The sequence below is a fragment of the Epargyreus clarus genome, unplaced genomic scaffold (assembly GCF_041222505.1).
Source record: "Epargyreus clarus isolate Ecla_fem2 unplaced genomic scaffold, WU_Ecla_fem_2.2 ptg000012l, whole genome shotgun sequence".
NCBI classification, from domain to species: domain Eukaryota; kingdom Metazoa; phylum Arthropoda; class Insecta; order Lepidoptera; family Hesperiidae; genus Epargyreus; species Epargyreus clarus.
In genome coordinates this window covers 9,901,929-9,926,613 of record NW_027332220.1, presented here as the reverse complement: position 1 = coordinate 9,926,613, position 24,685 = coordinate 9,901,929, and the positions used below count along the sequence as shown (strand labels likewise).

The following is a 24,685-nucleotide window of genomic DNA, read 5'->3' as shown; positions in this document are numbered from 1 at the left end:
ATCCTGACTAGATTTTAGTTCTAAAGATTTCTATTGTAAAATAGTATTAGTTAGTTCAAAATTGTGTGATACGGAAGACTTGTGGAATGACAAAATAACAAATACATATTAAAATATTTTAGGTTTTCCCTAAAACAAGATATAGAGGTTAACATATCTTCCGAAGATTTAAGAGAAGTGAACAATGTGCATAATTTATTAGATACCTGCAATAAGGTTGCTCCTGTCGAAAGCATACATATTGTAATGTTCGATGAATCCAGTAAGCAATCCGGTGATGACGTAAACTCGACGATACACAATCTGGATGTGGAATCGAGAAAATTATGTCCACATTTAAAGTAAGTTCCATTATACTTAAAGTTTGTGTATTGTGGTTCATAGATATTCGTTTATACCTATGATGATAGTTTTGAGTGTTAACGTGTTTCACTTGAACCTTAAAGAATGAGGTAAGGTAACAACGCTCACAAGAAGCTCCTTAACTTAGTTTTCAGGGGTGGGAATGAATCCAAAATCTAATTTAAAAAAAAAGTGTGTGTGTCACCTACGACGCATTCCTTCACGTCACTAGTACAAAAAAATAAAATTATGACATTTCTATTCAGTGACTTCACTGGTGTTGCGCGTAAAGTGTGGATATATATGTTTGTCTCTTTCTACGTAACGCCTCAAGTTTTCGTGTTACACTTGATTTTACTCCTCATAAAATTTCCGTACCGGGCCTTATAACTCAAATCGTTTCTTAAGGAGTAAACTCCAAAAAGCGTGCAATCCTTTTTGCAGTTGATAATAAATAACCATGGTTAATAATGACTACAGTAATGTTAAGAAGTCTCTGCTCGCGATGCTTTAAACTCCGATAAAAAACATCTTATATCCGATGGACTGCATGCTCGTTTCCATTATTAATAAGGTGAAATCTAGGCACATTCGTAGTATTAGGGAGCGAATACTTAGTTACCTCTCAGGGAGTCACATTTTTGGGCGCCAATCCGAATATCTACGATCGGTTAGATCCTTTAAGGTTGCGGAAGGACATCATTTCCCTTTGCGTGTTGTACCAGCTTCAGAACGGAGAGCGTTCCGAGGAACATTTTGATACGGTACCTACGTCAATATTCCTCTTTTGCACCACTTGCCGAAGGATGAAGTTTCATCCACATTCACACAATTGGACTCATCGCAGTCCTTCACGGCTTGGGTATGCACTGACGTTTTATCTTTAGGTTCGACGACGATATGCGACGGAAAGTTCAAGTTTAAAAAATAAGCTATTAACATTACAGATACTTCACGATCCTGAACCATGTCAATGTCGGCCAAAACATTTGCATTTCAAGGAAACAAAATAATTTTCCAGCCACAATGGTGATATTTTCTGGATTAAATAATGTAAGTTAATATAGCCATAAACTACGAGTATGATATGAACATTCACAAGAATCGTATTAATTCTTATTAATTAAAATAATAATGCAGACATTTTAGGTACTGTTTATTACTAATACGGTTTTATAAGTCTTCAGTCGATGATGTATATATTTTTTTACTTATATCTTAGGATACCAGCACAAACGCGGTATCAAGACAAGTTTTAACCAGATGGGAAGCGGTAAATGCATTGGAAAAAGCAATATTTTCGGGAGAGGCTGTTGTTCTTGCAAAAAAACAAGCCGCCGCCAAGCGTTCCATCCTATTGGAAATTGCAGATGTTTCGAGTAAGAAGATAACACAACGTTTGCCTGTTTTCAAACATAATATAAACTAGCCAAATGAGAATTTGACAAATTTAAATATGAGCTAAATATCTAAGGCTTAAGCTTACACTTGAAGGTGGTAGAACCCTTTGTGGTTCGACTCCGGCGGCACCACCGCCACACCTATTTCTGTCTAATAACAGCAGTGTTAGGCGCTGCTGTGTTCCGGTTTGAAGGGTGTGGTAAGGGAGATAGACTTTTCCGAGGCGTTCCAGCTTAGTCCTCTGGGGTAGGAGCGCATCTGTGGCCGACCTCAGGTAGGAATATCTAATCCTATATGGGGTTGATTACAGATGTCCATGGGCGGCAGTAATTACTTACCATCAGGTGGACTGCATGCTCGTCTGCTACTGCTATATTATAAAAAATAAAAAAATAAAAACACTTCAGATCTAAGCCAGATTAGTTGGGATATTTGTTATTGTAAAATTGACATATACACAATATAATGTAGATATCAGCATCCCTGAGGATGTGGAGCCAGGCACGAGCCTGGCGGCGCTGGGGCTGCCGGCGGCGGCCGCGCGCACGGTCGCCGCGCACTTGCAGGACGCGCACAACGTAACGCTCTCCGAACAGGAGACGCGCGATCTAACCATAAACAAGTGAGATTTAACTAGATGTATGTTTCCTACTTCTAATTTGCAATGAAAATACATATATTACAATCTATACTTACCAAGATTGTTTTTAATTTAGAATTTAAAAATGTCACATGCATTGTCATTACATATAGATACCAATATGTTCATTGCTATTATTGCCGGATCATTTTAAAAGTTCGTCAGCTGGTATAAATAGCTGAATACTTCGAAACAAACGTATTAATATGTTATGTAAATATTTTTTAAAATATATATCATTCAAATACGGACAGATTGCGAGAAATTGAAGAAATTTTACTGAACTGCGAATTCAAGGAAACAAAACCTCTGGAAACTTTCTTCTCCTACATTGAGCCGGACGAGCTCGTGGGTACCCTGAATATGTTATTCCCGCCTACACTTTTTAATAAAATTGAGGTTAGTCCATGAATTCACATAAAATTGAGTAGGTAGTTATTTTGTTCACAATATAGTTCGGTTTTGTGGATTATTACCTTTCACGGAACCTTTCTGAGATAAATATGTATCATGATTCCAGGCATAAGAGTGTACGACCAACAGCCATAAACATTTATGTATGTTGGTCCATCTCGGTGTTCGGACCACCTTTTTATTTCTTTAAACTGCAATAGTACGTTAGTAGTAAAGTATACAATGTTGTAGAGTAACGAGATAGCGATGGAGCAGCAGCACTTGGTGATCGTGCCGGGCATGGAGGGCTGTCACCTGCGCTTCCGGCAGCTGTGCGAGCGGCTGCAGCTGCCCGCGCTGGTGCTGCAGCCCAGCCTCGAGCGCCCGTGGGACTCACCCGCGCAGCTCGCCCGCACATACGTGCAGGTTCAATCTACATTGTGTAAAATTAATTTTAGAAGTACATTAACAACAAGTAATTTAATAGAAAAATCTAAAACCCGACTGCACTAAAAAGGCCGAGGTAGAATTTACAAAAACGGTAATAGGCGTTTTATTATTTTTATACAGAAAGCCAAATATAACGTTTCATAATAGGTATCTACTTCAAAATCAAAAGATATTCAAACAATATTTCAACCCCTATTTTATGCCTATAGTCTAAAGTTCAGCGGTTTCGGTTGTGCATTGATATCTGGCACAGTTAATCACTCATTTAGTTAGACATAGATAGTCACCTCGCTGTTATATATAGATAATATACAGGGTGAATTTATCAAATGGGAGGCAGACCCAAATCTGAATCTATAAGGATAACTACATCATTAGTTTTATAAATTAGCTTTTTCCCTCACCGGCAATCGAACAAGTTCGTTTTGAAAATAAAAACACATCCTGTATTATTCCATCATTGGATAGTGTCGCTTATAAGGATCAAATTCTGGAAAGCAATATTATATGACAAACTAAAGGTGAAGCCAAATTTTAAAGAGTACACAATTTCATACATTGATGACAATTCTGGCTGTTTTTAAAATTTTTAATTTATTAATAAAAATAGATAACTGATTACTGAATAAAGTGTTATTTTTTGTTGTTCACAACTTCTTTGCAACGTTAAATATGATTTTATATCTCTTTGTTAGTAATCACTCAGTTTTGACTCGTAAAAGTAATTCAAGCAAGCTGTCAATATTACATTTGTATTGAAGGAAACTTCAATAGCAAAGCAAAGAGAAAGTTGACAATCTGTCAATAATGTCCTGAAAAATAATCTTAATTAACTCATAACTACTTTCAACATTATTCGCCGCTAATATTTATAGTTGCGGATTTGGACCTGAAGGCCCATTTGAAAAATTCACCCGGTATGTTGCTGTAATCTTCTTTAAATTGCTTTTATTTTGATACCATACTCGATAAGTTTGGTAAAATTGGCTACTTGACACTTTTTGGGAAAGTGTTGTAATGAATTAGTACACGTATTATATATGCCTTTCATTGATCACTTTTTCGAAAAAAGGGCTATTTATTAATAAAAGACAAAGTTTCTTTACGGTGAACGGAACGTCGCGTTAAATCAGGCGGTCAAGTGTCATTTTGTGGCGAAACGTCATTATACTGTAAACAAACAACGCTCGGAAGAAAATAGGGAGTTATTTAGCTTTTATAACTAAAACCGCGATCGCTAAATATCCTAACAAATTTGCTTATACACGTTCCTAAACCGAAATCTCATAAACGTTAAAAGAACTTGCAGACAGAGGATTCAAACATATAATAGAAGTAATTAATGAGGAAGTAATTAAAGAGTGAAGTAAGTTAATGAGAAAAAAGAATAAGGATTGATTCCTCTACTCTAAATCATCAAACCCGGATGTAATCAGAACAAAACAGCAAGTTAAAGTATTCATATATTATAAAGATGTCTACAATAAGAATAGAGTTAGAATAGTATTAGTTAAGAATAGAATAAATGAATTAAAAGACGTCTACGAGAATTCTCTGTTTTAAGGCCTCATTCTGTAATTAATAAGAAACAAACTATTTCGACGACTGAGTTATTATTACTTGTGCATGGATTAACTTACAGGACTGTATAATTAAAAATACATGATTTGCTAATTTTAATCTTTTATTAACTGCGACTGCTTTGTTTGTTAGGTTTATATGGGTCTTGTCCCTGTAGTTCCGGGACTAGAATAGGGCTACGGTATCTCCTGCCTGTCGTAAGAGGCGACTAAAAGGGGGCTTCCGGGGTTGTGGGCGGCAAGAGTGGGAGCTCGAACCGCCCGGCCAGCGGCCCCGGGAAGGACGACGGTATGTGTGGTCGCATACCGTCGTATACACCAGATGGTGTGGCGAGCGTCAAGCTCACCTGGGCGGAGCCCGACGGGGCAACGCGCTTAGAGGACTCCGGTTGCGTTCCTTTGGAGATCCCGGAGCCCTCAACGCAGCGCAGAGGACGGCCACCGGGGGGGTTTTAGTGCGGTAAAAATCCCACATAACTCGGCGTCGCTCCCACGTTGTCGGGTACCTTTTGAAGGTTTCCCCCTCGACAAAAAAAAAAAAAAAAAAAAAAAAAAAAGGTTTATATGGGTCTATTATTGAGTACACACCATAGAACTTTTGTATTTATCATTATATGTTACATTTACAATATTTACTACAGATAACCTCAATTTTGAAGCTGTTATTTTCTTGTATATTGAAGCTCTTGCTAAGCTGAATTTTTGTGTTGCTTGAGTGTGTACTTTCTTCATTTTTAAAATTATTTTCTGTAACAACTAGATATATAATTTTTATCATTGTCATTTTGAGAAATCTGTAGTGCAATAACAGCAACTGTATGGTCTTTTTCCTTCCTTCATCTTGTTACTCAAGTAAAGAACTACTATTTCCCATTTCCTTTACTTTATGTACTTCAGAGTGCTGACCACCTTTGAAACTTTTGGTTCCTCACTTTCTATGACTCCACATTAAATCATGTTTGCTGCATCCTTGGGAGGCAGGACAGTCATCACATTTAATAATACTTTGTTTTTCATATACAGTCATGGACACTGAGCATGACTTTTGATGTACCTTGTATTCAGGACAACTTTTACTTTTCATGAAATACAAACTTGCCTGCCTCTTAAACTGCACATACCCTATAGCGTCGTTACTATACGAGTGTCGCGAAGATCTGAAAATATAAATATAACCAATAAATAACCTTAGAGCAGTTCACATAAGAATATAAGTATAGTTTAAAAAGCTTGATAATCACTTAAAGACAACCTTTCTTCTATCGGAAATCGGTTAAGAAATGTTTTAACTGTCCGAAATGATTAAATGTAAATATAAAGAATATTTTACTTACGTTGTTTATTTGTGATTTCCATAGGTTATTTCACGGAAGTTTTTGTATTCATTTTTATTTATTGCATTGTATATCTTCTTTAAGCAGATTCACGCTATCTGCTTTAATATACTGTGGATTCATTTCGGTTCACAACATAAATTCAACCAATTCTAACAGCAAACGATATCATTTTTATTTGTCTTGTTTATTATGCATGTGGTGACGTCACCTGACATTTAAGGCAGCACTGTCGCCGTTTTGGGATTTAAAATCCACAGATAAAAAATCGAAAATTTCTTTTAAAAAATTAAAATACTTAGAACGTATTAAAAATTAAACTAAATACTGCATAATTTATGTTTACTTATAAGCTATCATATTGGATATATTTCATATTTTATTGTTATAACTGTCAAGTACCCAATTCACCATTTTACGCTCTAGAATATATATAATTTTAATAATACAAACTTCCAATCATTATTTTACCTCGTTAGGTGAAGAATTTCATTATTTTTATCCAGCAAGCCAGGTACAAAATTTCATAATGTTGGCTTGAAAATGACGGTTGTTCAAATGAACTTTCAAACCCTATTTTACTTGGGGTTGGTTTTTCAAAAGCAGACAAACAGGTGTGCCTTTGTTTTTTTTATAATATACGAGTAGCAGACGAGCATGCAGTCCACCTGATGGTAAGGGGCTACTGCCGCCCATGGACATCTGTAATCAATCCCAGATAAGATTAGATATTCCTACCTGAGGTCGGCCACAGATGCACCGCTACCCCTGAGGACTAAGCTGGAACGCTTCGGATAAGTCTGTCTCCCTCACCACACCCTTCAAACCAGAACACAGCAGCGCCTAACACTGCTGTTATTAGGTAGAAATAGGTGTGGCGGTGGTGCCGCCGGAGTCGAACCACAAAAGGTTCTACCACCTTCAAAAACCTCGCCTTCACATTAAAGGATAAAAAAGTGTGTGTGTGTCAGCTACGACGCACGATTGGAGTTTACTCCTTACGAACGATAATTATGATATATATCGAATAGAAAATAGTTAATGACGTTTTAATGTTTTATATATTGCTAATTATTTTTATTGTAATAATTACTTTCATATGGGATTTGAACTTACTGTATTTTAAATAATAAAAGCACTCTTGATTCATATTTTGGGTAAAAACGCTACTTCCTTTTTGAGAAGATATGATGATTGTAATAAAAAGGAGGGATTGTAATGGATCATTTTACGAACGATAATTATGATATATATCGAATAGAAAATAGTTAATGACGTTTTAATGTTTTATATATTGCTAATTATTTTTATTGTAATAATTACTTTCATATGGGATTTGAACTTACTGTATTTTAAATTAATAAAAGCACTCTTGATTCATATTTTGGTTAATAACGCTACTTCCTTTTTGAGAGGATATGATGATTGTAATAAAAAAGGAGGGATTGTAATGGTACGCCCAGCGACATGTATACATGTCCGAAACGAAATGTACCGTAACCGTCCACGGACATGTATACATGTCCGAGTTTAGCACCTTCGTATTTGGCTTATTTTAAATTATCTATGTTTTATTTGTGGCTAAAAATACTTTTAAAATGTAGTCTGTGAACCTATTTTACCGATACAACGCATTCCTTCACGTCACTAGTACAAAAAAATAAAATTATGACATTTCAGTGACTTCACTGGTGTTGTGCGTAAAGTGTGGATATATATGTTTGTCTCTTTCTACGTAACGCCTCAAGTTTTCGTGTTACACTTGATTTTACTCCTCATAAAATTTCCGTACCGGGCCTTATAACTCAAATCGTTTCTTAAGGAGTAAACTCCAAAAAAACCCTTTGTCGCCATTTTAGGGGTAGAATTTCCAAAAGGACATTTCTCAGTGTTCATTTACGATATATAAAGAACCTATTGAGCAAAATTTCATAATTCTGAGTTCAGTGGTTGCGCCTGTACGTTGATCTCTGGTAAAGTGAATAAGTCAGTCGGTCAGATAACATCTTAACTGTCGACATTCATCCAGCCGTTTGTTATATCCGAGGGTATAAAGAAAGGCCAACATATAAAGATACGCGCGCAAAATATACCTTCCTTGGCAGTTGGATAAAAATATTCCATTCATCTATCAACATTTTGTGGGTTAGTGTTAGACATAGTGCAGCTTATTGAAGCTTATATATGTATATATATATTTACGTATTTACGTATGTTTACGTGTGTGTACATATATACATATATGTAGCTTATATATATATGTATATATGTACACACACACACACACACACACACATATATATATATATATATATATATATATATATATATATATATATATAGGGTATTTTTTTGGTTCAATGTTTCAAATCATTCGAAACGGGCGTTTTGTTCTCCAAGAATTTATATTTTTATATCCTACTTAGTTAAGGTTATTTTAGGACCGTTATAATAGATTTAACTTGCTATGGGCGGAGTTCATTTAATACAGATGTAAAGTTGACAATTTGCGAGAATGACTTTTGCGAGTGAAAGTGTGATAAGAGAGATAACAAAGAGTTATAGAAAAAACATATTTAACGTTGAGACGAAGTTGTAAACAACAACTAATAAGAATTTACTATTTAATCAGTTATATTTTTTTATTAAAAAATAAATCCTAAAAACGGCGGTAACTTACTTGCCAAACTATTACTTTCTCATACTAAGCCGTACTCGTATGTCATGGTCATAACATCGAATATTTAGTTGATTAACCAAGAAATTCTTCAATGGTATGACTTATTTATGTTTCTAAAAAAGTATACATAAATCATTTGTTATGTATAATCCTTAAGAATTAGTATGCCAATGTATGGAAAAATATGTATTTTCTTCAAAATTTTCCTTTTACTTTAATTTGTCACATAACATTACTTCCCAGAATTTGATCCTTATAAGCGACACTATCAGATAGTGGAATAATATAGAGGGTGTAGTTTTTTCAAAATGAACTCGTTCGATTCCCGGCTAAGGAAAAAGATATTTTAAGAAACGAATGATGCAGTTTTAGTTTTTATCAAAATCGGCCTAGTAACTCCTTTCAGCATTTTTCGCTAATCCTTATAGTTTCGGATTTGGCCCTGAAGGCCCGTTTGAAAAATTCATATATATATTTATCCTCAACGTATTAAATTGTTTATTTATTTAACATATGCCGCAGATTTTCTACATTCACCAAGGGTTGACTGGTAGAGAGTACCATTAGGCATTAAGTCTGCCCTGTTGTAATATAACTTTGTGTTACTTTTACAATAAGTATATAAATAAATAAATAAAATTATTACGAGTACATATATATCATTTTTTTATTTCCAGACTCTTCTTAAAAAGTTGAGGCTAAAAGGTCAATTCTACATCATGGGGTACGAAACTGGTGTAGCAGTTTCTCTAGAAATGGTTTCTCTATTAGAAGAACATGGTCAGTATTTTTATGATTATCATAGGGGTAGATAAGAACCCAATACAGAAATGTATTTTCTTTTGCAATATTTTAGCATCCTGCATGCAAGTCATTCTTGTATACTTCTCCCTACCTTGCTATTTTATGCTGTGCTGTGATAACTATGGAAATATATTTTTCCGTGAATTCAGTCATGACCACTACCCGTTATTAGTAGGGTAGTCGCCTCGCCTGATAAGAGAACCACTGACTCCGATCTTCGATTTTGTTGATTCAGCAACATCCCGCCGTTCAGTCCTGTTATTCGCGTGGCCTAGCAGTCCCACGCAACATACGCTATATACACCCTGGCGCAGTTTCTACTCTAATAGCCATTTACTCACTACATTTATTTATAAATATATTGATTTTATTGAGCACTATTTATTTGAAATAGGTTTAACTGGTACTGTGTTCTGCCTGGGTGGAGAACCTCAAGCCATCCGCGCCGCTGTCGTCGGAGTAGTTACAAGCTTTGGCACAGAAGAGGCTCTGCAAGACGCGGTGTTGCGGCACATGATGCAACTTATGACTGATAAGAATAACATCAACACAAAGGCGTTAGATATACAGCTTAGAGAGGAATTGACATGGGAGAGTAAGGTTGACGCCTGCGTTCGTTTGCTGCTGGGCAGTGTGCCGCATTCGGCGCAGTACGCTCGTCAAGTTATCCAAAACGCATACGTGCGGCTGCAGCAGGCCCGGAAGTTTGAGATCACGCCGCGGGCTTTCCGTTCTCAGATAGTGGCTATGCTGCCGGCCTCGCACCCGCTGGACGTCAGCGAGCTGCAGCAGTTCTCGCGGCAGCCAGTGCAGCTGTACCAGCTGCGCGCGCCGCTCGGACGCGCCGCGGACGACCTCCGCTGCGCCGCCATCGTCAACCAACACCTCTCCAGCGATATTCGAAAGGAGTTTGAAATGAAGGATCGTTGTGAAAATTATAATGTAATAGGTGACTCTGTTACAACGGAGAGTGGCGTTTAATTTAGCTAGATTATATGTATAATTGGTATAGAACAAATTTTAAGCTGTCCAAAATTTAATATACAGGGTGAATTTTTCAAACGGGCCTTCAGGGCCGATTTTGATAAAAACTAAAACTAATGATGTAGTGTGAATGGCGGGATCTTAACTGCCAAATTAATATGAAAAATATGTATTTCCTTCAAAATTTCCCTTTTCCTTTAATTTGTCATATAACATTACTTCCAAGAATTTGATCCCTATAAGTGACACTATCAGATAGTGGAATAATATAGAGGGAGTATTTTTTTCAAAATGAACTCGTTAGATTCCCGGCCAGGGAAAAATATATTTTAAAAAGGTAATGATGCAGTTTTAGTTTTTTCGCTAATCCTTATAGTTTCGGATTTGGCCCTGAAGGCCTATTTGAAAAATTCACCCTGTATACTATATGTACCAATTATGTACATAATTGTCACATTAACATCATAATAATAAATTTGTAAACATTTGTATGTGTAAACATATGTTCCACCACTGGGCATGGGTTTCTCTCTACAACTAGTAGAGGTCTGGAGCTGTCTTCATTACGTTACTCCAATGTATACTGTTGAAGGAAGATACGCGCTAGGGGGCAGCGCATGTAAGGTGTTTTCTCAGGTTTATGAGTAATTATATGTAATTCTTTCTTTATTTGTGGTGGTGTGGTTTATAGCAGTTGTAATATCAGTTGTATAAATAAACTAGAAAAAAAATAATAATTTGAAAAGTAAAATATTTCTGTGGTTTTTGTTGTAAAAATGTAAAAATCCTATGCAGAACCCTTAATATATAATAAGTTAAGAATAGTTAATAAAAATTGACAAATATTTATAATCATTGATTTATCGATAGTTCATCAACTATATACAGCGCGTTTTTGACCGGAGGCACGCACCGGTTGACCTGAAGTGATCCTGTGATTGCGCGCTCTCCGCACTCCATGTCGAAAACGGTGCACCGTATAAAAAAAAATTAAACAAAATTTCTAGAGAATTTTGTATTCTACAATATTGATAATAAGCACAAAAAGCAAAAAACTTCCTCCTGAGGTATTCCCAGAGCACTATGACATGGGGCTCTTCAAAAAAGGTGCAAAAAGAGCTCTCATACAAAGCCGGCGATGCATTGGCGACTCCTCTTTTGTTGCCAATGTCCATAGGCGGCGTTGACTACATTCCATCAGATAGCATGTCTGCCTAATCGTTAGGTTAAACTATAAAAAAAAGGTATATGATGGAAAATTTGGCCTTCAACTCTTCAACCCTGGTAATGCAGAAATGCCTCCTGCCTCAACCATACAAGATAGGCATTTGGAGCTTACGAATATATGATAAGGTCTTTGAGTACAGACATGTGATGGAAGATATAACCTTCAATTTTTCAATCCTGATGATGAAGAGGTGCCTCCCATGTAAAGTATATAGATTAGACATTTGTTGTAATGAAGTTGCTAGACAGAGATATATGATGAAAAATTTGACCTTCAACTTCTTAGGTCTGATGATGCAGAATTACCTCCAGCCTAAACCATTGAGTGCTTTCACACATATTTTACAGGTCCTAAGCAGGTACAAGTAAGGAAAAAAATGACCTTCAACTCTTTCACTCTGATAATGCTGGTGTGTTTCCAAGCTAAACCATAGAAGTTAGCCATTTTGTGCTTTCATATATGTATGAACGTCACTAAGCAGACACATAGGATGAAAATTTTGACCTTCAAAGCCTTAACCCTGATAACTTTGACCTTCAAGTCTTCAATCCTAGTGACTCAGGGACACTGCTGGTCTAAACCACAGTAACCTGACAATTACTTCTTACAAATATAAAATATGATTAATGAATACGTTGTAGTTTTTCTTAACTATTGAATTAAGGTAAATTGGACTGACTCACTCACAGAGTTTTACCACCTAGTTTGATTTATTTACTTTTCTGTTCCTACCTAACCTAGTAATAATAACCAACATTTATTTCAATTATTTTTTATTTTGTAGTGACATAGAAGTCAGTTTTATATTTTTGTAATTTTTTTATATCAAAAAATTCTAATTATTCTTCGTTAATCGATATGTACATTCAACACGATTATAGAATGGTGTAGGCGCGTTTCGAGCGTGAAGTAATTTTAAATATCTGATACACTATGTAAATTAGTTTTTTTAGTAAATTAAGTAATTGATTACAAATATTCCTAACCTTTCTGCGACAATGGGTACCGATTTACATACAATCGTCTTCGTATAAAGTAAGACCTTCGTTTAAGCATAAAGTAGTGTATTGAGTTATAAGTTTATTTTTCATATATTTGTCAATATGCGCCCGTCCAATTGAAAGAAATTCTATGAAAAAATGTATTTTCTTTCCGATTCGAAAGGACGCAATACGTATTACACCGTTTTCGGAAAAGGAACTATGTAGATGTTACTGTTGTCTCTTGATTACACTATATTGTGTTCGATTTAATTAACAAACATCATTTGAACCGAAAAGTGATTAATCATTCATTAGCTAAGTACGTATTTTGGCGAATGCTGTTGTAATCAGTACAGTCAGCTTCAATAGTAGGTTAATAGATTAAGATTTCAGAAATAGGTATACACCCAAGCGTTAATAAGTCGGTTAAAACCCATAGCGTCATAATTAGAGTAACATCGCAAAGTGTCAAAAGTAGGTATACACTAGCGCGTCAAAAGTAGATTAACACCTATACGTGTCAATTTTTTTTTTTTTTTTTTTTATAATGGATTAACATCGTTAGCTTCAAACGTAGTTGAACAATATGAAATGTTTATTTCGCTTATTTGGTTAATTTAATATTTGATCAATATTTAATTTATTACTTTTATTTTATTTAACAATAATTAAACTCTATTTGGATTAAATAGAAGTCGCGATGCGATGAATAGATAAGGCATATAGGTATATTTATTGTATGTTTAGCGATTATTTTGTGATATCGCGACTGATATACGTTTGTATTTATATATTTGTATAATATAAAATAAAGTCGCTTTCTATATTCACACTAAGATTCCCTGTGTCATAAGTGACATAGACACACACATAAAGAGATACACAAACACCTAGCCCCAGAAATAGAAATCTAAATACAGAATAGAGATATATCCGTGACCGGGGATAGAAACCGGGACCCTCTGCGCGTCAGACTGTTATGGTGACTGGTGGCGCTACGTCACGCGGGTCGCTATTATTATTAAAATATTTTATACAATAATAGTTAGTAAATGACACTAATTAAGTAGCCAAGGCCTATCTTTAATATTTTTTACCACAATGTCCAAAATAGAAAACAGTGCTTAACACTACGTGACACTACTGATTTCAAAGGGTTCTACCGAATTTATTTATATTTATTGTTCAAATACTGCTAATTGATAAGATTTAACTTGTTTATTCCCCGACCGACATGCTGCTGCTAGTCTTTTTATATCTCGCTGTTGGCAACGTATCTCTTTCCACATTTTGGGCAGGTCTATCAGAATAGTTCACCGTACTGCTCCGAAGCTTATTCGTGAAGGGAGATACGGGTAAGTGGCCTAACCCATGTAGCTATTGCGAAAGCCATAAGACCTTAAACCAGTTTTTACCGACTGCCATTCAAAGCCAACAATTGGAATGAAACCGATGATTTAACGTGCCCTCCGAAGCAGAGTGCATAAAATCTTGTCACTTGCGGTCACCCATCAAATTTCCTATAGCGCCAGGTGCTTCTTTTTATAATATAATATAGCAGTACCAGACGAGCATGCAGTTCACCTGATGGTAAGTGGCTACTGCCGTACATCTGTAATCAACCCCAGATAGGATTAAAATATTCCTACCTGAGGTCGGCCACAGAGCGCCGCTACTATTGAGGACTAAGTTTCCTACACTTCAGTTTCCACAAGGGTCCTACGCAAAGTTGATAATAAATGATGATACATTTAGTCGGATAATCTTATGGTCACTAAAATAGTTAGTTTTATTTACTTTCCTAATTATAATTATAATCTTAGAGTGTAAAAATATTTAAATAAAACATTATTAAATATTAATTTTCGTATTTCTTTCAACCTTACAGAAACAAAATAAACAATTTATTTTGTTCAGCTAAATACAGCTGAACAATATAAAATGTTTATTTTGTTCAAATATATAAAATAAAATTTTGACACTTTGCGATATTACTCCAATTTTTTTTAATTTTTTTCTTTTGTAATATAAAAGTAGCAGACGAGCATGCAGTCCACCTGATGGTAAGTGGCTACTGCCGCCCATGGACATCTGTAATTAACCCCAGAGAGGATTAGATATTCCTACCTGAGGTCGGCCACAGATGCGCCGCTACCCCTGAGGATTAAGCTGGAACGCCTCGGAAAAGTCTGTCTCCCTTACCACAAAATCTCCAATTATGACGCTATGGGTGTTAACCGACTTATGAATGCTTGGGTGTATACCTATTTATGAAATCTTAATCTGTTAATCTACTATTGAAGCTGACTGTACATCGATATAGAAACGTTCAGTAAAAAAGTCCGCGATAGCGTAAATCTATCTGTTATAGAGAAAGTAACAAATTCGCATATTATATGTAATATCCAGCCATTCTCTATAGTATCTACTCAATTTGTTAAAAATGATAAATGACACGGAATTAATCACATTAAATTACATAAAAGATAGACAAGCATAATTATATTTTTATAATGTTATAATACATCCCATGTTGATAAAAAAACGTCCAGACGATTTACCGCAAACTCTGCACACGATGTACTTATATCAATTATAGGGTGGATTAATAAAAGGATATACCTTATTACTATTATCTCTGATCGCTTATCTAATTATATATATTAAGTACATACTGAATTTATATCATTTGGACTGCGAGCGTTTTATGTTTTCGTTTATGTTCCAACCTAACATAAGCAATACTATAGAATTTCATACACGAATAATTTCATAAGCGATCGGGTGAACCTGATTTAATCCGATCCCATCAAATCCGAACAACCAAGGTAACATTGATACAACAGAATTCATCATAAATGATTTGAGTTAATCTCTAGATTTAACGTACTTCGGGCCTTTACAATAGGCTGAGTCTATTAATACAGGTACTGTACGAACAATTTATAATTATTAATACGGTTACCGTACGAATAATTTATAATTATGAATACGGGTACTGGACAAACAATTTATTATTATCCGATTCGAACCGGTAGATTTTGAGAAATCTCAAAAAAACTACAAAAAAATTTTTTTTGAAATTTTTTTTAATAACTTTTAAACGGCTCTACCGATCGATTTTAGAAACTAAGCTCTTAACATCAAAAAATGACGTCGATCGCCATCAGCCCGTTCGAAATAAATAAAAAATAAATAAATAAATAAATAAAAAAAAAAAACCTAACCTAACCTAACCTAATCTAACCAATTGAATAAATGTACGAATAAATATATTTAAAAAAAAAAAAAACCTAACCTAACCTAACCTAACCAATTGAATAAATGTACGAATAAATATATTAAAAAAAAATTGAATTTGTCACATTGTTTAAAGAAAAAAAAAATTGAATAAATGTACGAATAAATATAATTTATTAGTCCAGTACCTGTACAAATAGTCACATTGTTTACAATAACATATTTATTACTTTGGCTAACTTTAACCTGCTATTATATATATCAACCAGATAAAGTGATTAGTTTATCGCATTGTCTGGACAAATTAGTTATTATAAATATTAACCAGTCAATACATATAATAGCCATTTAACCAGTTTGACTGTTACTTGAATTACTTGAAGCCAACAATAACTATTTTTTTTAACACGCTTTTATTAGCTTGGGTTGTACGTTTGTATGTATGTACGTAACAGTAACGGAATCTTTGAGCCCGATTTCTATCCACTTTGAACGTTCAGTTTAATTCAAAATTTTGAAGAATTATCAAAAACCGATGACAATACACGATTTTAATAATTTTGTACCATTGTCCTTATCAATATCCTCAGGATTAACGATTTTCGAGGCGAGAGAAAGCGCCTTATGGAGCGTTCAGGCAAAGTTACTAGATTGATTTTTAGCCCTGGCAAATAATAATGTTATTTCCCTATAACTCAAATGTACTGAAACATATCTATAATGCCATCTTGTAGAATGATTTTTAGGATTCCATACTCAAAGGATAAAACGAAACCCTCCGCTGTAAAAACAAATACTAAAAATTAATAAAATAAATATAGTTCAAAAAACTAAAAAACAGGCTTTTATGATAAAATCAATTAAAAGGTAGAAAATAATTTTCAATCTAGGAATCAATTAAGGAACAGTAAATTGTATAATTGTGGAAAAAGTGTGGGGTGCTTTTCAAAAATTTATAAGTGGAGCACTCCACGCTTTTTTACAATTATACAATTTACTGTTCCTTAATTGATTCCTAGATTGAAAATTATTTTCTACCTTTTAGTTGATTTTATCATAAAAGCGTGTTTTTTAGTTTTTTGAACTATATTTTTTTAAAATTTAAATAAGTGTTATCTACATGTTTACGTAGGTCTAATAGACATAAAAAAATCCTCAATAACATACATTTCATTTTCATTTAATTCAAAGATTGGTTAGGTTATGTTAGAACATAAAAGTAAATATAAAACTAAGCGATCAATGAGCCGCGGCGCCCTGCCTGCGGGTCGGTTCAATTCAGACAAGGTGTTCTTAATAAGAATGTATTTTGTAACAAAAATACTGTCACTGTTACCATTAACTATCTTTATCACAAACAGTTTCGAAATAATGATGTAATTTATTTTATTTAATTTAATTTGATTAGAAATAGATGTCTACACTGGGCTATCACTTTGGTGGTATGGTTTTAATACAGAAGAGAAGAGACCCGCCGTACCACCAGGGTTACGGCCGGTGGTACGATGGATTACGAATATTATGATCTCTGGTAATTCAACTACAGTAGAATTAGTTTACTATGACTCCGTATATATTGACCAACCGCTTATTACGACGTAATTACACAGCGAAAATTGGTTTTCATATAAAATTCTTTGTAAAAAATCGGATATAATGACTTCCCTTACTATGACATAGTGACATGTCGCTTATTATGACCCATTGTCGATAAATTATGTCCGGTTTTAATGACCGACATGACGACATGATTTTTTACATCTTCGGTAATGTTCGTTGATCTTTGTGGTCCCGAAACCTAGACTCAGATTCTTTAGCAGCACCGAAAATGTGGAAAGATTATGTTGACATTGATTGCGTTCTCCTCACATCCGAAGCACCAACCGATGAAGATCTCGTACAGAACATGAATGTTAAGGAACAACTCAAAAGTGATGAGGAAGAGGAAGTCGAGGAAGAACCATTACCTACCGCAGAAGAGGCATTAAAGGCTGCAGAATTTATCACGATTTTAATAGCAATATTGAAAATGATTAACGTGCAATTTTTATTTTGATGTATTATGCTATGTTTCTCTATTAAAATACATAAGTACATATTTATATAAAAAAAGTTTTTTTTCACGAAACGCTTTGTATGACGTCCGCTTATTATGACGTGTTTGTCAATTCCCATCGATGTCATTATAAACGGATTCCACTGTATGTTGTAGTTAGGATATTATGATGATTTTTAAACTTCGATTATTCAATCCTCCACGGATATTATTACGTCAAAACCATAAGTGTGTAGAAACTATTCACATTTCACACATTAAATTCCTTCAGAAGTATGGTATACGAGTATTTGAATTTCCACTGCTTAATGATACTGAAATGGAATGTATTTTTGTTATTTCTTTTAAGCACGGGAAAGGTTTTTTTGCCGCCTTGAAATTGAATGAAGCCACAAAACGCTGATTTGTAAGTTTGTTTTTGAATTTTTGACAAATAAATTACATTTTTAAAGAAAATGTACGTATAAATAACTAATACCTCGTAATTTACGTAATAATTAAATATTTCAAATATTTTAGGGATATTTTAGCACGGAGACGTGGCTAAACTTTACGCAAGAATTTCAATTCTTAAAACTATCTTATACTTTTACTTTCTTATTAGCAGTGACCCAACTGTGTTGTTTATATAATATAGGAGTAGTAGATGAGCATGCAGTCCACCTGATGGTAAGTGGCTACTGCCGCCCATGAACATCCGTAATCAACCACAGATAGGATTCCTACCAGAGGTCAGCCACTGATGCGCCGCTATCCTTGAGGACTAAGCTGGAACGCCTCGGATAAGTATGTCTCCTTTACCACACCTTTCAAACCAGAACACAGCTGCGCTTAACACTGCTGTTATAAGGTAGAAATAGTTGGTGTTTTACGCATCTAAGACAAGTCCAAACATATTTGTCGAAACTGATTTAACGTAAATGTTAATACGCTTAGTAGGTATTCAATTACAATTGACATACGATAATGAGTTAGAATAATAAATTAGGGGGCTAATAGGTCATGAAATATTTGAGGCAAAAAATAATCCCAATTAATATATGACGTTATATAAACGTAATTCCGTCGCCTTATTTCGTCAAACGCAAATTGCGGTGCTTGTGGTAAGATCTATTAATCTATATATACGTGACGAAAAAACTTTGTACTCCTTTTTATAAAAATTACATGGACGGACGAATATGAAATTGGCCACAGTTAAAGTTTATACAGAGAAGAAGTGCAGAATGCTAATATTTTTTTAATACTCGTAATGTATAGAAAATACATTAAATCAATTAAAAAACATTACACTCACTACCACACATTTGACACAAATACATACATATATACTCTTTAAGTTATAGCAGTACTTCCAGATGCACTGTGATTACAGTCCTTTACTGTACCTTTCCAGTACCTTTTACTGTATACTGTATATTGATACAGTGTAGGAATTTACCGAATTTGTTACAATGTTGTTCTATTTATGTAAATTCACGTATTAATATATAGATTGTCCCTGTAGTTTCGGGACCAGAATAGGGCTACGGTATCCCCTGCCTGTCGTAAGAGGCGACTAAAAGGGGGCTTCCGGGGTTGCGGGCGGCAAGAGTGGGTAGCTCGAACCGCCCGGTAAGCGACCCCGGGAAGGGCGGCGGTATGTGTGGTCGCATACCGTCGTACGCACCAGACGGTGTGGCGAGCGTCAAGCTCACCTGGGCAGAGCCCGACGGGGCAGCGCGCTAAGAGGACTCCGGTTGCGTTCCTTTGGAGATCCCGGAGCCCTCAACGCAGCGCCGAGGACGGCCACCGGGGGGGTTTTAGTGCGGTAAAAATCCCACATAACCCTGCGTCGCTCCCACGGCGCCGGGTACCTTTTGAAGGTTTCCCCCTCGTAAACAAAAAAAAAAAAAAAAAAAAAAAAAAAATATATAGATAACTATGATTATTATTATAACTACATATTTTATGTTTTGGTCGTCAACCTTTTGGTTGTTTATGTCGTCTAATTTCGCCGACTCAGTTGCCGAAATTTAGATGTTCTTTTTATTGTTTTTTTGGTATGGTTGAATTTTGACCACTGGGCAGCCATTAGTCATCACAAACTCGTCACCCATAGCCTAAGTTTGAAGGTGCTAGAACCCTTTGTGGTTTAACTCCGGCGGCACCACCACCACACCTATTTCTACCTTATAACAGCAGTGTTAAACGCTGCTGTGTTCTGGTTTGAAGAGTGTGGTAAAGGTATACTTATCCGAAGCGTTCCACAGGCTTAGTTCTTAGGGGTAGCGGCGTATCTGTGGCCGACCTCTGGTAGGAATATCTAATCCTATCTGGGGTTGAATATGAATGTCCATGGGCGGCAGTAGTCACTTACCATCAGCTGGACAGCATGCTTGTTTGCTACCCCTATATTATTAAAAAAACTTTACTTACTAACAACTACTCTACGCATCACCGATTCGTGTTTTAGGGAATTCGTCTGTCATGTATCGCGTTTTTGGGACTACGTTCAGTTATTTCTACGTTCAGTATTTCATTATAAATAACAGAAGTAAGTAAGTACTATTAACAAAATTAACGGTTTTATGAATAATATTTCAGGCTTTCGGACCCTGGCTTGCGGCACGCTCCTTATAGTACAAACATGGCGCCTACACCGCAAAATGAGCATGTGGAGATGCATTGTGACGCTGACCCAGCGCCTACTGAGAGGATAGTGATCTCCGGAATGGCAGGGTTGTACCCAGGAGCGCGTAACGTCAAGGAATTAGAGGATATACTGTACAGTAAGGTTAGATCAAAATAATATATCTTTAATACGTGTGTGTATGAGACTTGTAAAAACGAACCAAATGACCCTATGCCCGAGGGTTCAAACTAAATACGACTCGTTAAATCGAATCATATGAGTCCAATCTTGAAGGGTTTGCTAGTAGACGCTGTAGAGTTTCACCATCAGCCTTGACTTAATGGCTTGGAGCCAGGAGGAGGATGGCGAAACTGAATCTGACGATGGATCATCAGATCACCTCCAAAATACCAAGTTATTGTATTGTATTTTAAACTACAGTATTTTACTACTATATTTTATTAATAAATAACAAGTTTCATTTCGATACCACAATTAGAAATCGGTAGGTCAAAATTTAAAACAAAAATAACTGTGATTTCCTTAGCTAATTAATAATAAAAGCAATATCATTATTGGAATTATATATAAGATAAATACACAATTTAATAAGAGTAATATTTAACTAAGTATTAACAGTAGATTGATATTATATTAACGGTCGTATTATAAATCATTCGTTATTGTAACGATTATACATTTGCATGGTACAAAGTTAAATAAGTGACGTAATATAAACCGAACAACTTATTGTTAAAGTGTTATCTTGTTGTTTTTTCTACAAATAGGCCTAGGCACTTCAAACAAAACCGAGATAAAGCATTTCTGTTGTGTTTGCTTTGAACTGAGCAGCCAAGTTCGAAGGTATCTGATTTCGCTCAGCAAAGTTCTTGTAGCATTAATCAATTGCTTTTGCGTAGATCAACCCAGTGACGGAAGAGGGCTGCCGCTACCAGTACGATCATCCTGAGGTGCCGCAGAGTGCGGGCAGTGTACCGGAGCTTGAGTATTTCGACGCCCAATTTTTCAAGGTGCAATACCGCCTAAGTATCATGATGGATCCTACATCACGCAAAATTCTCGAACAGGCGTATCAAGCTATTTACGACGCAGGTACGTCGTTTTACACACTTAGGAGTTGAAAACATTTTTTTTACTTTTACTTAGATTTCTGCTCTTCTACTTTTATTACTCTTGTATCAGCAATGCATAGGAACTTAGAGGAAATGCAAATAATCCTATAGAATAGAATCAGAGAGAATTCAAGATATTTTGAATGCCGCCCGACTCATCATCTATCGACTCGAGAGGCTACACCATATTTGGTTTATAAGAGCAGTGTTAAGCGTTGCTGTAATCAAATTAAAATAGTGTGATAAGGGAGAAACTATTCGAACTTACCATAAAAATAACTGCATGCTCACTTACTACTTCATCAGAATTAATTTTCTGTCCTTTTCTTTTTTTTAAAGTAAAATAACTTTTCAATAATTTACGGTATCTTATTTTTATTTGTGAATTATTCCTTGCAAGGTATAAACCCGAATACGTTATCAGGGAAAAAGATCAGCGTTTTCGTGGGAGTGACTGATTCAGAAACAGAGAAGACATTGGCGTATAAAAATATCTCCAAAACGGGTCTGGGAATTGTTGGGTACGTAGTAATGTTTGGTCCTGTAGTTACAGAATAGGGCTACGGCAGCCCCTGCCTGTCGTAAGAGGCGACTAAAAGGGAGCCTCCGGGGTTGCGGCCCGTAAGAGTGGGAGCTGGGCATTAAGCTGTTGCATACTTCCTTACTCACCGAACGGTGTGGAGAGTGACAGTCTCACCTGGGCGGAGCCCAACGGGGCTACGCGGTAAGAGGACTCCATTTGTATTTCTTTAGAGATTCTGGAGTCCTCTACGCTGCCCCGAGGTCGACCACCAGCGATTTTAGTTCGGTAAAAAGCCCACAAGAGCCTGTGTTGCTCCCACGGTACAGAGTGTTTTAGAAGTTTCCCCCACATTAACAAAAAAATCTATATGATATAATTTATTGGCATTCGCATTCGATTCCTTGATTATAGCAGATATTAGCGTCATTTAGAACCGGTACTCTGCCGTTTTAGCAAAATATTTAGTCTGCTGAAGGTCGCTGGCTCTTAGCATTGTTTCCAACAAATCGGCTGTTATAATATCAGGGGATAATCTGACTCATAAATATACTTTACTTATAGTAAAATTTAGATGTTTATTTTTATGGATTTATAGATTACTTTACAAAAATGTCCGCTGTAATTTTTATATAAACAAAATAAATATTAACAAATTATAGGTATCACATAATCATAAAACAATTATTCGGTATAGATGCAGTAGGACTATGTTTGCAAACCGTATCTCTTACTGGTTGAACGTGAACGGACCGTCAATTGCCGTCGACGGAGGGTGCTGTAGTTCGCTGGTGGCGCTGGAGATGGCCCAGCAAAGCATACTCACGGGGAAGTGTGAGGCGGCCATAGTCGCCGGCATGAAAGTCAATCTACATCCGCAAACCGCAATCAACTACACGAAGTTAGTAAAATATTGTAATAGTACTGCCTAACGCATGTATAAAACAACTAACTGAAAAAAAACAACACACTAGTACATTATCATAAACCTTTTTCGCTGAAGATAAAAATAATAACTAAACATTTTAAGCATTACCCTCCCAGTAGTTTAGCTATTACAATTGCTTGTAAAACAATAAAGGAAAACATAACAGTAGTGTTTTCATCGATTTTTAACCATAATTTTTACAAACTATATGTATTATATAAAAATATGTCCCTATTTGTATTAATGTTTTATGTGAAATAGAACCATACCATTGAGTGTGGATGGAAAAACGAAATCATTCGATGAGTACGCAGCTGGTCCGGCGTTTTCGGAAGCTATTAACGTCCTCTTTCTTCAAAAAGCCAAAGACGCCTTAAGGTACGTACATATTTACACGTCCTACTAATATTATAAAGGTAAAACTTTGTGAGGATGGATGTATGGATGGACGTTTGTCGCTTCTTGTAGCAAAAACGGCAAAACTGGTTTGAATAAAACTTTCTAATAATATAGTCTGTACATCAGAATAACATATAAACTAAAATTTATAAAGATATTGCATGGTATGCTTATAATAATAATAACCAACTCGTAGTTGATTTCGTACGTTTAAAAATAACCATACATTATAGTTTATATGTTTATGTGTTAATGATTTGTTGAATTTTACTTAAGAGAATGCTAATAACATTTATTAATTAGTCAGGGTATTTTGCTAAACATAGAATTATTTTTTTAATGTAACCTTAAATTATTGTAGAGTATACGCTGACCTCACTCACATCAAATGTGAGTTCGGCGGATTCTTACAAGGAGATTACGGACCGTGTTTTGGCTTTCACCGTGAACCAGAGAAGCTACGCGACTTCATGAGATGTTTCTATAAGGAAACTAACGTTTCACCTACAGATGTCAGTTATGTCGAAGCTTTTGGGTCAGGTGAATTTAGTTTTAATGTTATTTCAGCTAAGTTCAAAAGTAAAATAATGTCGTAAATATTAGGGAACGTAAATCTATTTTGCATACTAACACATACTATTCATGTGTTTCTGGTGACCTTACGTAACAAAAAGAATGTTAACCACATGAAACTTTGTATTAAAATAAAGGGTCACTTTCGCTATCTGCCGATAGAAATATATATGAATGGTTATTAAACTACCGATTAACTGACGTGGGTCATCTTACATTACGATTATTGGATGGTTGATGATGCTCTGCCAACTTGGAGAAACCGGACATCAATCTTATATTATAACGACACTGAGGTTATCACTTATTGAATAATAGATTGAATGGTATGGCATCTAATAGTGGTAATAATAAAATCCTTAAACCATATTCAATAAATGAATATTAAATAAAAAAATCATTC

The 24,685-nt window shown here is 35.4% G+C and overlaps 2 protein-coding genes across 2 annotated transcripts in view; both read left to right on the top strand.

The window, feature by feature from the left end:
• The window catches only part of LOC140746383 (fatty acid synthase-like), a 41,366-nt gene extending 30,669 nt beyond the window's left edge, over positions 1–10,697 (top strand). The window contains exons 30-37 of the mRNA XM_073078510.1: positions 123–341; positions 1,290–1,395; positions 1,565–1,721; positions 2,215–2,365; positions 2,638–2,782; positions 3,029–3,202; positions 9,498–9,600; positions 10,019–10,697. Coding sequence (XP_072934611.1) covers positions 123–341; positions 1,290–1,395; positions 1,565–1,721; positions 2,215–2,365; positions 2,638–2,782; positions 3,029–3,202; positions 9,498–9,600; positions 10,019–10,605 — 1,642 coding nt within the window. The 3' untranslated portion in view covers positions 10,606–10,697. The remainder of the gene's footprint in view (positions 1–122; positions 342–1,289; positions 1,396–1,564; positions 1,722–2,214; positions 2,366–2,637; positions 2,783–3,028; positions 3,203–9,497; positions 9,601–10,018) is intronic.
• Positions 10,698–20,744: 10,047 nt separating this feature from the next.
• LOC140746502 (fatty acid synthase-like) overlaps positions 20,745–24,685 on the top strand; it is a 30,239-nt gene continuing 26,298 nt past the window's right edge. The window contains exons 1-6 of the mRNA XM_073078657.1: positions 20,745–20,891; positions 21,650–21,842; positions 22,263–22,383; positions 23,080–23,283; positions 23,572–23,688; positions 24,071–24,249. Coding sequence (XP_072934758.1) covers positions 20,745–20,891; positions 21,650–21,842; positions 22,263–22,383; positions 23,080–23,283; positions 23,572–23,688; positions 24,071–24,249 — 961 coding nt within the window. The remainder of the gene's footprint in view (positions 20,892–21,649; positions 21,843–22,262; positions 22,384–23,079; positions 23,284–23,571; positions 23,689–24,070; positions 24,250–24,685) is intronic.